We start from the raw sequence: 12,842 nt of genomic DNA on the forward strand, positions 1-12,842 counted from the left end.
TGCTATCCGCAGGGAGCTCTTACGCCAACAAGACATGGTCAGACTCTTAACTGCTCAACCTATTCGCTGGATTGATCGAATGTCGGCAAGACACCGATTCTTATCGATGTAGGCAGGATTTGCGCATCCTCTACACCAAGTTCGACCCACGATCTTGTCGCACTCAGTGCGAGGTGCGGCCATTCGAATGTGGAAATCATCTAGCAGGCCTATGCTCCAGTAGATAGAGTCCCCGGCCGCGTTTCTGAACGAACAATGTCGGTCCGATGTTGTGCCTTGGGATTGATTTAATGGCATTTTAGAATTTCGTCATATCTGTGAACTGGGCGGAGTTCTACCTATTGTACATCAACCACATCCTGCCCAGAGATTTCATGCTTTCTCCAAGCCATTTTTCTACCGACAGCTTGTCTATGAACGTAGCGTAGGAATGTCCTGGCTCGAGAACAACGAATAGCAACTTTCGACAGGAATCAGTCAACTTCCTCGTCTGTCCAACACATACATCGTCGCATTAGCAACATCTATCATTATACACAACCGCGCCGAACCGTCGCTATTCCAAACTCATGCGCCTTCTTCTCCTTGCTTCATGAAGCGCACTGCGTCTCTCCACCAACATCACTCCCCCGTCAACCAATCATATCATCCCTCATTCCACAACAACGCTTCCCTCTAGAAACGTTCTCGCGTAGCATTCGTCACAGTCCCATTCCACAGCGAGCCATGTCCGTGTCCGCCACCGCTTCGCCTCTCAAACTTCAAACTCGGTTTCTTCGTCGCTTTCCAGAACGAAGTCCCATCTGAGCCAGCACGCGTATCGTTCCAGAACGGGTTGCCAGTTCCATTGCCATCATGTCGAGCAAACAAAAGAAAGAAGGAGAGGTAGAGTTCCAAGGCCCTCCGTTTGTGTTGTTCCAGTGCCCGGAAGCATGCTTATTCTTATCGTTGGAGCGAGTGAAGAGCATTACTGGTTTCAGCGCAGGGTCTGCTTGTGGGTTGCCATTGGTGCTGTTCCAGTCGGTGGTGGTGTTTGAGTGAGAAGTTTCGTTCGAGTGGCGTTCATGAAGGTTCTGGTAAGGAGCAGCAGAGACGCTGACAGCGCTCAAGCCCAAAAAGGCGACGATGCTGATCTTCATGGTGTGGGAATTGCTGTGAATGCCGTGCCTTCGGGGTCGTGCGTGCCATTCACTTTAGGCTACGCGGGAACGTGGTGGTTGAATGGTAATGAAAGCGATCGATCAAGGTGCTGGGCGCATTGTTCTTATACACTGTCCTTATCATCGAGGTCCCGTTGGGTATGGTGGAATCTTTCGCCATTTGCAGACCCAATTCGAACTCCTCTCTGGTCCCATCTCGGTCGTTCTCCGCCTATCCATCTCGCACGTTCGATCTCCTGTAGTAAGACATCTCCATCGCACACCGAATAGTAGAGATGGAGACAGAGCACCACGTTCAAATCTCGGTCTTGGAAAGACATGCAAACAGTGTCTCCTGCCAGAGAAGAAACACGGCGAATGGTAGGTAGTGTCGATGTCCAATCAGTGTCCTTGCTCAAGTGCTATCAGTTCGTCGTGAAGCAGCGTGCGAGGGCTTGGAAGCAAAAAAGTTGCCATTGAGGTGATGTTCCACCATTTCCCTTTTCGAGGTCTGTTGTTGGTTGCAGTCGCTCCAACAGGCGCTGGCGTAACTTCGGAACTGACCACTTGAGTATGATCGGCATTGCCCCGAGCACTGGAGGTATAGCGCCGTTGTGGGGAAGAAACCTATTGTGACGACACTGATATCTCTCGCATGGTGAAGGTGAGGCATCCGATTGGACAATTGCACTTCGTCGAAGTGGCAGCACCTACTTAGCGATGTTAGCAAGAACTGATGACAGTGTTGAGACACAAACTACCGATAAGCCAGCATTGTAGCAGTGGCCCCGAGGTCGTGTCGGTCGTGTTGCACTTGCTTCTAATTGCTTGACTCGTGGCTTGTCGTGCTTGTGCGAATATGTTTGCAACGATGTCGGCTGCGGTGGAGTGTTCGGCCCTCGATTCGAAGCGCAACTTCTTGCTTGAGAACTCGTACCATTTATCTCGAAAGCGTGCAATTTCGCTGATTGTGAAGGCAGTCAGGCTGGCACATTCTTGGCCTCGGAAACGCCTGGAGGGTGAAGTGCATTTGAAAAGGACTTGCAGTGCTCGTATGTCTGGATGTTTCTCTGCGGATGTAGACGACGACAGCAATCGCTTTCCAGCAAGCCCCAGAGAAGCAGCCGAGGGCTGTGCTGGCACGCCAGCGCTGGTGTCAGTGTGAATATGTTCTGCAAAAATCGTGTGTTCCTGGTAGTTCTTTGTCGGGTTGCAGAGTGCCGAACCATCGGAATATCAGTTGAGGACCAGCTCATTCACTGTGTGAAGGATTCAGGGACCTTGAAAGACTCTTGTGTTGAGCAGTCACAGAAGGAAATTCCACATGATACGTGTACACAGCCAGAACGATCTTTTGGACGGAGGCCTTCAAGGCAAAGCCGATTCAGAATGCAGTATCATCGCAATGGCAGCTTCCACTTTGGTGACTTTCGCATGATCACTGCAGGTGTCTCTGAGCTCGCAACAACGGCCTGAAACGGAGACCATTGTGTTCAAGCAGCAAATCGGGTGACGCGCATCAGTCCTGGGTAATAGCAGACTCCTTTGCAAACAGTTCCGCGCCAGCGAAATCCTTCGAAGCCGCAGCTCATGAGATCGTTTAGCATTGCCATTTCCTCGATCATTACTGTGAGCGTTGTGCAGCGCTTCGTTGAAATGTGATCACCGATGAGAGTTGCATGCCAGTTTGGATAGCGGTCAAGGCATTGGGGTAATGTATCGTCAAGTCTATGATCACATCAATTCCGCAATTGTCGCGGCCTTTTGAAAGCCAGCCTCAAGACAGGTTCCGCGGGCGCAGACTGTTTCTACCTTCCCTTGAACTCCGGCTTTCTCTTCTCCCCAAATGCTTTCAATGCCTCTGTCCTGTCAGTCGTCGGGAGCACGAGATCATAGGCAGCATTCTCGCTGGCCTCGCCGTTCTCCCATCCACTCACAGCCTGCATGGCAGCACGAATAGCGACTGGTCCACCTTCGCAGATTGTCGTGGCCATTTCCACTGCTTGTTCAAAGACCTTCCCACGTGCAACTCCTGCACCGTTCTTGATCTCATCTTCTGTGATCTGTACAATCCTGTCTGCCAGCCCGATGAAATATGCCTCCTCGCCCGAGATGCGTCTTCCGGTTAGAATCATGTCTCGCGCTCTGCTGGCTCCAATGATTGCAGGAAGACGGTAGGTCCCTCCTGCACCGGGGATGATGGCCAAGCGCGTCTCTGGCAGGCCGACCATTGCCGTCGAAGCCATGACGCGGAAGTTGGTGCACAGAGCAAGCTCGAGACCTCCGCCGAAGGCGGTGCTGCTGATGGCGGAGATGGTGGGGATGGGGAGGGTGGAGAGGCGGGAGAAGGTGTTTCGGAGAGTGGAGAGGAAATGGCGGGTGCTGCATTGGTGAGTTCTACAGATCTATGTCGTCTGCTCTGCATGCGGGACATACTCTTCCTCGGTGAAGGTGAGGCGTTCCTTCAAGTCGGCGCCGGCACAGAACGCATCGTCGCTCTCCGAGGTCAGAATGAGCGCTCTCGTCGAGCCCTTCGCGCCCTCGCTGTGCACCTGATCCACGACGCCCTTCAGCTCGGCGAGCAGCTGGCGAGAGATGGCATTGCGCGCCTTGGGCCGGTTCAGCGACACGACGGTGATTTCGCCCGTGTGCGGGGCGGCGATGGAGGAGATTTTGACGGGCGACGCCAGGGAGCTGTACCTCCGACGACTACATGACAGCAGACGTTGGCATGGCCTCGCGGAGATGGCAAAGGACATGGCGGGTGGGAATGAATGATAGGAAGCTCTCCAGCTGCTTCACTTCGGCCATGGCATGTCCACACAAGCCCTGCCAATCCCGCGACGCAGGAACGAACCGAGCCGGCGGAGATCGACAAGTCTTATCTCCAACTCCATCCAATCACTCACGCACGCCTCCCTGCTCCGCGCGTGCAAGGGACCGCGAAACATGGCGTCGGATGACTGTTGCCGCGCCGACTGACGATGACTGGATGACCTCGTGCCTCGGACTGCATCAACGGTGATCGAAATGCACATTACTGCGAGCCGATGCAACCGACCGACGCCAGCAGCAGCAATCTAGGAGAGCTACGACGGACGCTGCTACCGAACAGGAAGGTTGCTCAGGCTCTGCTGCAGCATGGAAAGCGTATATGATGGCCTGGCTGGCCACCTCGATGAGCTGAAGGCCATTGCCGACAAGATGCCTTCCATTCGCACTGCCTCGCGAGTGGCGCTCTCCGGTGTTGCTGCTGCTCAGTCTGTGCTGGGCTTTATGCAGAGTCCAGTGGAGAGACAAGATGTGTTTGCAGCTTCCGCCACTTGCAACAACCCGCAGCTCTCGTGCCAGAATACCACAGCACAGAATGATCTTTGCTGTTTCAATTCTCCAGGCGGCGCTCTGCTCTTGACACAGTTTTGGGATACGGATCCGGTTGTTGGGCCTGCTGATAGTTGGACTGTGAGTGTTGGATGTGGAGTCGTGTGGAGGGCAACGCTGACGACGCATACAGATCCATGGACTATGGCCTGACAACTGCGATGGCACATATGAAGCCAACTGCGATGATCGTCGCGCTTACACCAACATTACGCAGATCTTGCAAGCAGCTGGAAAGCAGGATCTGGTTGATTACATGAACACCTACTGGCAAAGCAACTCAGGATCTGCCGAGACATTCTGGGAGCATGAGTGGGGAAAGCATGGTATGGAAAACGGAATTTGAGAAATGTTCACATGCTGATGATCTTTCAGGCACCTGCATCTCTACACTAGAACCGGATTGCTACACCGACTACAAACCAACTGAAGAAGTCCCAGAGTTCTTCCAAAAAGTGGTCGATGTTTTCAAGACTCTGCCTACCTACCAATGGCTTGGAGATGCTGGCGTCACACCCTCAACAAGCGCCACATACAGCCTATCACAAATCCAGCAAGCACTCGCCAAAAGCCACGGTGGCAAAACGCCATACATTGGCTGCCGATCTGGAGCTGTCAACGAAGTCTGGTACTTCTACAACATCCGGGGCTCAGTCCAGACTGGCGAGTTTGTTCCCATCGATACTCTCACCAAGTCCAACTGCCCGAGCAGTGGTATCAAGTACAAGCTGAAGGGAGGAAGTGGAGGCTCGCCTACTTCGACTACAACCGGTGGAGGAACCCAGCCCACCTCATCTCCCGGTACTCCTTTTGCGGGCTCGGGATTTCTCAACGTCGTCACTGGAGGCAGCCAAAAAGGTTGCATCATCTCTGCTGGAACTTGGTTCACAAGTGGCACATGCGCGACCTTCACAGCTGCAGCTTCAGGAGATGGGTTTACTCTGAAGTCATCGAAGGGAAGCTGCGGCATCTCGTCGGGAGTCTTCAGCTGTGGATCAGGCGTGCCGAGCACCATATTCACTGCAGATGGGAACACCTTGCAAGCAAGCGGATCTGGTGACTTCTCGGCGGATTCTGTGCCTAGCGGGAGCACGCAAGTGAAGGTGTATACCGGCACAGATCACTCTGTGGATGTGACGATACAGTGGCAGGGGAAGTAGAGAATCGCTGCATAGAACTAATTGACAGACCATGCCTTTGGGTACATCTGAGAAGCTAGAATCTTGTATCACAATGGTTCGCCAATCCTGCCGCCGGATTCGCTGATGAGGACCTCTTGACGACCTCCTTCAGGTCGAGGCCGCAACGAACCACGTGTTTGCTCTGCGATGAAACTCCGATAGAGTGCTAGGACTGCTCTTCGAGCAGCGAAAGAGTGCTGGCCTACCTGCTCGAATGCATTCGCAGCACCGTCGCTGTTCTGAGATCTTCTCCCAAGACACAAGCTTGACGAAAGCCACATAGGGTCTACTTCCCAACTTACTGGAAGTCAGACAGCGCGAGCATACCCTGGTCTCCGCAACCTGAGTATCCACTTCTCTGGCAGTAGATATTTTAGTGGTGGTCATAGAGTCCCATTCGATAACATTTTCCTCGCTCTGGAAGTCGATACAGTACCCCAACTGGCAAACGGGATGGGTGTTCACGAATTTGGTAACATCTTCCAAAGTGCAATACAGTCCGAGTATAGGAACGGGCCAACAGTGCAGCCGGTCGTCTTCAGCTCGCAGACGAATTGCTGTAAGCCTGAGGAGAAAGCCTTTTCGGTCGTCTCTTCGCCACTTTGAGGTCAGGCCTAATTCTTCTTCCACGGCGAAGCGCCACCGATCCATGTTGAAGCACTCTCTCGGGTCCACATTAGTCCGGACACTAGTTGGTAGCGGCAACATATCCTGCTCCAAGATGCGCAAACATTTATCGAAATCATCCTTGCTGGTCGAACACTTTCTGGAGAAGTCTTTGTCGAAGAGGTAGCGAATTTCTACTGCTGGTGCTGTGCGTGGACGGTTCCGATGATCTAAGATACCGGTACCCTCGACGTCGACCTGATGAAAAGTAAGTATGGAACTACTGTCTCAAAGGCGAGACAAAGGCTGACCTTTCCTGCAGCCCTATACTCATTGCACTCAACATCCCCCTCGTCTCCCACATCTGCTGTACTGTCATTTCCTACGGCGAGAACGCCGCCTTGACCAGTAGCATTGGCAGCTGGTCGTCCAAACGCCCGTTGGATGTGGAGGCAGGTCATCAGGTCCCGCAAGTTCCATGAAGCAGGATCGAGTGCCTGAGAGTCCTCCGGATTGACGGAACGCGTCCCCTTGATGTGCTCCTTCAAGTTCTTCGTTTCGTCGCGCGCCATATCAACTTCAGCAGCGACTAGCTGCCGTCAAGCCGAAGCTGAGAAGGGGCAAGTCACAGGCAATTGCAGTGTTGTTTCTCGGCGTGGGCGGTTGTTCGTGTCGCCGTCAGTGCGAAGATCGAGTTTGAAGGAGCGCGGACCATGATTCTCAAGGCGCAGGAGAAGGTGGAATCGATGTGCAAGCTGTCCTTGGCCGCACGCGTTATCAGTGAGAGGCAGATTTGGCAACTGTTTGCGCCAAGCTGACTTTGCGTGTGAAAGCGCCACCACGGGTTTCCTCTCGCAAACGACAGAGCGCGAAGGCTCCATTCAACTTTCACTTCAACGTGCACATCTGGCTCCGACTTCATGATGGGCTTGTCCGTCAGATCGCACCGATGACACTGGTACAGTTGCCATAAATGTCCAGCGCACCGAACAGAAGGGTTCCAGCGCACCGAACACAAGAACACCGACAGACAGCCAAAAGCAAACAGTTTATGCAAGTAGACGCCCCACGGCAAACAAAAGATGATCCGGAGGCGCCGCTTTCTGTGCCTTATCTAAATCAGCTAGAATCCGGTCTTGCTTGATCTGCACAGCCAACTGGCAACAAACTTGTCTTCGAGCCGCACAACAACCTGGAGCCCAACATTGGCGGAGAAGCTCTCACCGATGTTCGAATCGGCCTGACGGTGCACGTCCGGCTGCGCACATCATGCTAACCCCCAAGCGCAAGAGAGCTGCAAGCGGCGTTCGTCCCAAGCTGAGCAAGGCGTTCCTCGCAGCTCCAGGAGGCCTTGATGAGCTGGCTACTGCCCATCATCGACGCAGTCGTGACGAATTGGTCGGATTCGATGAAAGCGATTTCAGCGATGAGGATAGGGAAGAGGAAGAATGGCGACCTACCGTGAAGGTCAGTTCTGCTCTTCTCCACCAACAAGACTGGCTTTATACTTACTGATACGCAGGCGAAGAGGCGAGCTCCGAAATCGATCGCAATATCCAAGGAGGAAATTGAGAGGGTTGACGCAGCTGTGCCTTGCCACGGAAAGTTTCTGCAAAAGCAAGTATACAACGGGGCACATCGAAGCCGACCTCGCCTTGCTGCTTATGTCGAGTTCCCCGATGTTCGCGACTTGGACGGCCACATGCTTACAGCGGCTTTCCTGCCGGCGTATGCTGTATTCAAGGAAACCGGGCTTGTGCCATTCAAAGACATCGTAAGCGTTTTGCAAGATCCAGCGCGGCTTGACGAGCGTGAGGAGCTGGTCAACGACCTCGCTCGAGCTCTCGAGAAAAGGCGAGCGAAAAGAGATGGGAACGCAGAAATTTTGGGCGATGCAATATGGTGGCTTGTTTACAAAAGCGCTGATGTCAAGTACTGGTCTCGGGAAGAACAAGACGACGCACTCGACATTGCTCACGAAGCACTGAGAAACTGGTACCCAACCATCAATACTCTGCCCAGAAAATACCTGGACAAGAACTCGATATTACCAGTCTGGCAACACGAGTTGGATCCTCAGCCTGAGGTAGAGCAATACAATCGCGCTTTGCAGCTCTTGAGGTGCTGTGAGCGGATGGAGCACGTCGGCTTCAACCAGACCAAGGGCAAGTCCAAGGCGGAGAAATGGGTAGGCGCTTTGCAGGACCGCAGTGTATTGGGATCCAGGCCTGTCAGTAAGGAACTGGTTCCGGACTGGATGAAAGGGCAAGTGGATGGAGACGATCTCTTGGCTGAATCTGAACGAACAGACGAGGAGTGCCAAACGGAAGAGGACATTGATGTCAGTGATGCTACGGCACAGCGCAACCACGTCCAGGCGAGCGAACGAGACCATGTCCAGGAAGATACTGACGATGAAGAAATCATGGTGGGCATCGAGCAGGGTCAGCCACAAGAGCAACCCGATCATGGCACTACCACGGAACGAGGTATTCCACCAGAAGCACGGATCAAAGGCGAAGACTACACAACACCCATCGTGATCATCGACGATGACGAGATCAAGGTCGAGGACGACACCGCACCGATCGGAGCCCAGCAGGACGACAAATCATCTTCCAAGTCCGCCTGCAGCATTCTGTACATCACCAACAGAAAAATCTCAAGAGCCCGCTGCAGAAACAAAAAATGGTTTGATGAGTGTTGGGAGGAAATGGAATGTTTGGACGCACCCACCAACAACAAGATTGCTACCGCAGACCCACGAGACTGGTTGACAAGCGAGGAGTGGCGTGATGCGGTGCGGAAAGAGCTGCGCTTAGGTACGCATTGGCGCCGAGGTGAGGACGAAGGTCTCGCACTGAAATTGACGGCTCTGCGTCTCCGGGCAGGAGATGAGAAGCTCGATTGCTATGACTGCAAGGCGCGGCAGTTTTGCAGCACGCCCGATCAGGTTTCGGAATTTGTCGACAAGCACCAGAACTGCGAGCTGGAGTACTGCATCGATTTCTTCACCGAGGAAGAAATGGCCAACGGCAACACCAATGACTTGGAGACACTGAACTTGCCATGAGCGGATGAAAACAGCCTTGCAGCGTTTCTTGGAAGGACGAGAGGGATGGCAAAGATCAAAGGAGGCTCGGAGCCCCTTTATGTGTGTCCAAAGCTGCAGGCGCGGTAACCGCGGAACGCGCGTCGCTGCATTGCTTCCGAGAACTCCACGATTGCTGCGAGCGAGTTACATCCAGCTTTGTACCTCGACCGCGATCGATAGCGGTCGCCGAGTGGAGCTGCTCCATAGTTCTACTTTGTCTTTTCCATGACTAAATCGAACCAATTTGGCCGCATAAAATGAAAGCGATAGACATGCCCCTCCAAGACTTGCAGAGTGACTCGTTGGCCTCCGATCGCGTTACGCTCAATCATTTAGTCGAGTTGTCCATCGATCACGGCCTCCGTCACATCAGTCCCAACCAGCGCATCAGAAGGTGTCTGTGTCGAGGCACTGCTGTAGACCTGTGACCAGGGGCGTCAATCTGACTAGACTCGCATTCAGTTGCCATTCGCAAAACGGGGCTCCGTGACTAGATTCTAGCCTGCCTGCCTCGTTGGTCCAAGCAAGTGGTGCAAAGAGACTCTGTGCGCATTCCGAAAGTGAAATGGCATCTTTTTCACGCTACCATAGACTGAAGCCTCAGCAAGCCTGATAGATGCTCGTGCTTAGCACAAGTGCGTTGTCCGTCTATCATTCTAGCTCGATGGAGCTAGCAGGCCTCGTCAGTCGAGACTGCGAACAGAGGCTATTGACTGATGATAACTTCAGGATTCCCCCACCGCCCTTCAGTGCCACCAACTTGTCTACAATTGTGCCTGGCAACCACACGTTGCCCATCTTTTTTTCTTCGCCGGCTCAACTATCCAGCTTCAAAGATGAAGTCCACGATCCTGCTCACCGTGATCCCCTGCGTATCCGCTTGCAACGCAGCGTCTTGCTTCTCGGCCGGCTACAAAGCGAACGACTGTGTGGAACCGCAAGGATGGTCGTGGACTGTACGCAAAAACGGTCAATCACATCGCAACAGTAAGCTCTTCTAACTGGCGTGAGCGTAGTGCGGAAGGAGCGACGCAGATCCTTCTATGGCTAGGGGACCTCCAGACAATAACTGCGAGTGGAAAGTAACACTTGGACCGTACTTGAAGTCGTACTGCGTGCGTTCTTGATTCTAAAACTTTTCTGCGGCTCGGCCCTGATCCTCTGATATAGTGCGAGTATAACGGAGAGTTCACCATCGACTAGGCGAGTCGTGCAATGGACATGCAAGATCGAACGGCAATCCATCAATCGTCGCGTCTGAACGGTACTCGAGAGAACTGGTAAGACTTTGGCATGTCTTCAACTGGGCTTAGGATCCGGCCATCTGTTCAGTTGGAAACTGTCTCATGCATTTACTCCTTTTGCAAGATTGTAAGCATGATTGTTCTCCGGTCTGACCGACTCAGGTCAAAGGTCAAGTACTTCAGGCCTACATACAATGAAGGAGCTGATGCGGACAGGTGAGCGTGGAGCGAACTTGTCCTCTCCGGCTGGACTCGACAAGAACTTTAACAATGTACAAGATAGTTTGTATTACCGATTTGGAATATTGCAAGATCTCGTTCCAGCACCAACAAGAGACCATTTAGGCTCCTCGATTCAGCATTCCTCAGATGTTTTGCTTATCTATAGCACGATCTGACCGCAGAAGGCATTACGGACAACTTCGACGACCCGGCTATCCTTGGGGAGAGATATAAACGGCTGTCGTTATTGTCCGGAGTCCGAAACGAAAGTGTCGAAGCGCAAGATCCGTTCGCCTCTTTGCGCCAAAAGGTACTGCCGTAACTCCCATTGCTCGGCGAACTTTGAAAATGGCTGATCCCGAGTCAGAACCAGTCTTTGATCGATGAATAATTTGCGGGAAATGACTCCAATCATGATCCGTTCACCACAGGCGCCTTTACCTTGGCACTGCGACTTATTTGTGACTTTCCAATGGTTGCATGTATGCCTACAGTAAGTTAGAGGGTTGGGCTATATGTCCAGACCTGCTAGCACTATAGCTACGGAACATAGGATGATGAGATGACTTTGAGCTTCCGCCCATTGTTGAGAACGAACGACTTCACCAAATATTCTAGGACTTATTGGTGATGGCGAAGGAGCTACGCCACCTCCTGGCAAGGATTGTCCGACAGCGCTCAGGATTTCTCATTCTTCCGATGCTCAGCCGGGTGGCACTAATGACCCCAGGACTGCGCTTTTCGCCATTCTCTCGACAGCTTTCCGTTTCAATCGCGCTCGATACTGGTTGCCATAGAGGGCCACTTTCTGGGGATGCCTCGTGCAATCAGCAAGAGAACGGACACCCCCCGGCCTATATCCCAACCGAGTTCGAGTGGAAGCGATGTTCAATGCCGCATAATAATCACACTAGCCTAAGGGAGGACATAGCCTCCGGCGATACCGACCAGATCCGAGACACAGCACAGCATGGGCATCTGGAATGAACTGGCATCACTTGGCTGCATGACTGCTATGTTCCCTGTTCATAAACCGTAAGTAACTCGGAAACAGCAAGCTCTCAGCCGAACCGCAGCAGATATGCAAACGTCGCCGCCGCCCAGCATATCGACGGCTGCCTCTACTGAGCCCACAGGTCTAGGGCCACGGAGGTCCATCCGATGGAGTATCCAAGCTACGTTTCGCTTCGCACATCTGGCGCTCTGGGCGTCGTGTCTAGCCTCGTGCTCGCGGCGTTCACTTTCTCGGTTCAATTTCGTAGTTCGAAAGGATTGTGCAGACATCCAATTAACGCTGGAGGAGAGCTCATTGGCGACAGCATAGGTCAAGACCATAGCAGACCTTCTGAATGCTTGTTTGTATTAGCAGACGCACAATGCGAGTCGGCTCATCAATCGAACATAGGTAGCGGTCACCGATGTTCGAGACTTGGGGAGAGGCTGTGCACTTTCAAAAGCACAATGAGTGCAATCATTTTTGGCAGTCTTGCCGCGCACTTACTCTTTGTTTTACTCCTCTCTTGCGGTCACCACTCGCCCGTCTCTGCTTTCCAACACCCGAATACAAAGCGACAAAGATGAAGTCATCGATTCTCTTGACGATAGTTGCCTCCTACATCTCCTGCACCAATGCAGCAGCCTGCTTCTCTGCTGGACACCTGCAAAATGGTTGCCAGGAGCCACAATCATGGTCATGGACTGTGCGTATTGAAGCCTGAACACGTGTCAGCGACCTGGAACTCTGACAAGACTCTGCACGTAGTGCGTGCCCAGCGAAGGAGATCCTTCCATGGCCAAGGGTCCTCCAAAGAATGCTTGCACCTACAAAGCAACTCAAGAGTCCTCCTACAAGCAATATTGCGTATGTGTCAACCCGTGGACCAGTTGTACGACTTGAAGCTTATACTGGCTTGTAGTGTGCGGAAGATGGACCATACAGCATCGAATAGAGAACGAGCGAGAGGATGATAGGGTG

At 52.9% G+C, this 12,842-nt stretch overlaps 4 protein-coding genes across 4 annotated transcripts; 3 read left to right on the plus strand and 1 right to left on the minus strand.

The window, feature by feature from the left end:
* Positions 1–2,947: 2,947 nt before the first annotated feature.
* RHO25_010277 (uncharacterized protein) lies at positions 2,948–3,898 on the minus strand (the record flags this gene model as incomplete). The annotated part of the gene is made up of 2 exons (XM_023602801.2): positions 2,948–3,521; positions 3,576–3,898. The coding sequence occupies 2 exons, from the start codon at positions 3,896–3,898 to the stop codon at positions 2,948–2,950; spliced, it is 897 nt and encodes a 298-aa protein (XP_023451491.1).
* A 382-nt stretch (positions 3,899–4,280) lies between these two features.
* Positions 4,281–5,680, plus strand: RHO25_010278 (uncharacterized protein; the record flags this gene model as incomplete). The annotated part of the gene is made up of 3 exons (XM_023602800.2): positions 4,281–4,601; positions 4,654–4,846; positions 4,896–5,680. 3 exons carry the CDS (start codon positions 4,281–4,283, stop codon positions 5,678–5,680), a joined length of 1,299 nt encoding a protein of 432 aa, XP_023451492.1.
* A 1,896-nt stretch (positions 5,681–7,576) lies between these two features.
* Positions 7,577–9,380, plus strand: RHO25_010279 (uncharacterized protein; the record flags this gene model as incomplete). The annotated part of the gene is made up of 2 exons (XM_023602799.1): positions 7,577–7,774; positions 7,830–9,380. 2 exons carry the CDS (start codon positions 7,577–7,579, stop codon positions 9,378–9,380), a joined length of 1,749 nt encoding a protein of 582 aa, XP_023451488.1.
* Positions 9,381–12,444: 3,064 nt separating this feature from the next.
* RHO25_010280 (uncharacterized protein) lies at positions 12,445–12,816 on the plus strand (the record flags this gene model as incomplete). The annotated part of the gene is made up of 3 exons (XM_023602798.2): positions 12,445–12,567; positions 12,630–12,728; positions 12,784–12,816. 3 exons carry the CDS (start codon positions 12,445–12,447, stop codon positions 12,814–12,816), a joined length of 255 nt encoding a protein of 84 aa, XP_023451489.2.
* Positions 12,817–12,842: the final 26 nt, after the last annotated feature.

This window comes from Cercospora beticola, chromosome 7 (genome assembly GCF_033473495.1).
Source record: "Cercospora beticola chromosome 7, complete sequence".
Taxonomy (NCBI): domain Eukaryota; kingdom Fungi; phylum Ascomycota; class Dothideomycetes; order Mycosphaerellales; family Mycosphaerellaceae; genus Cercospora; species Cercospora beticola.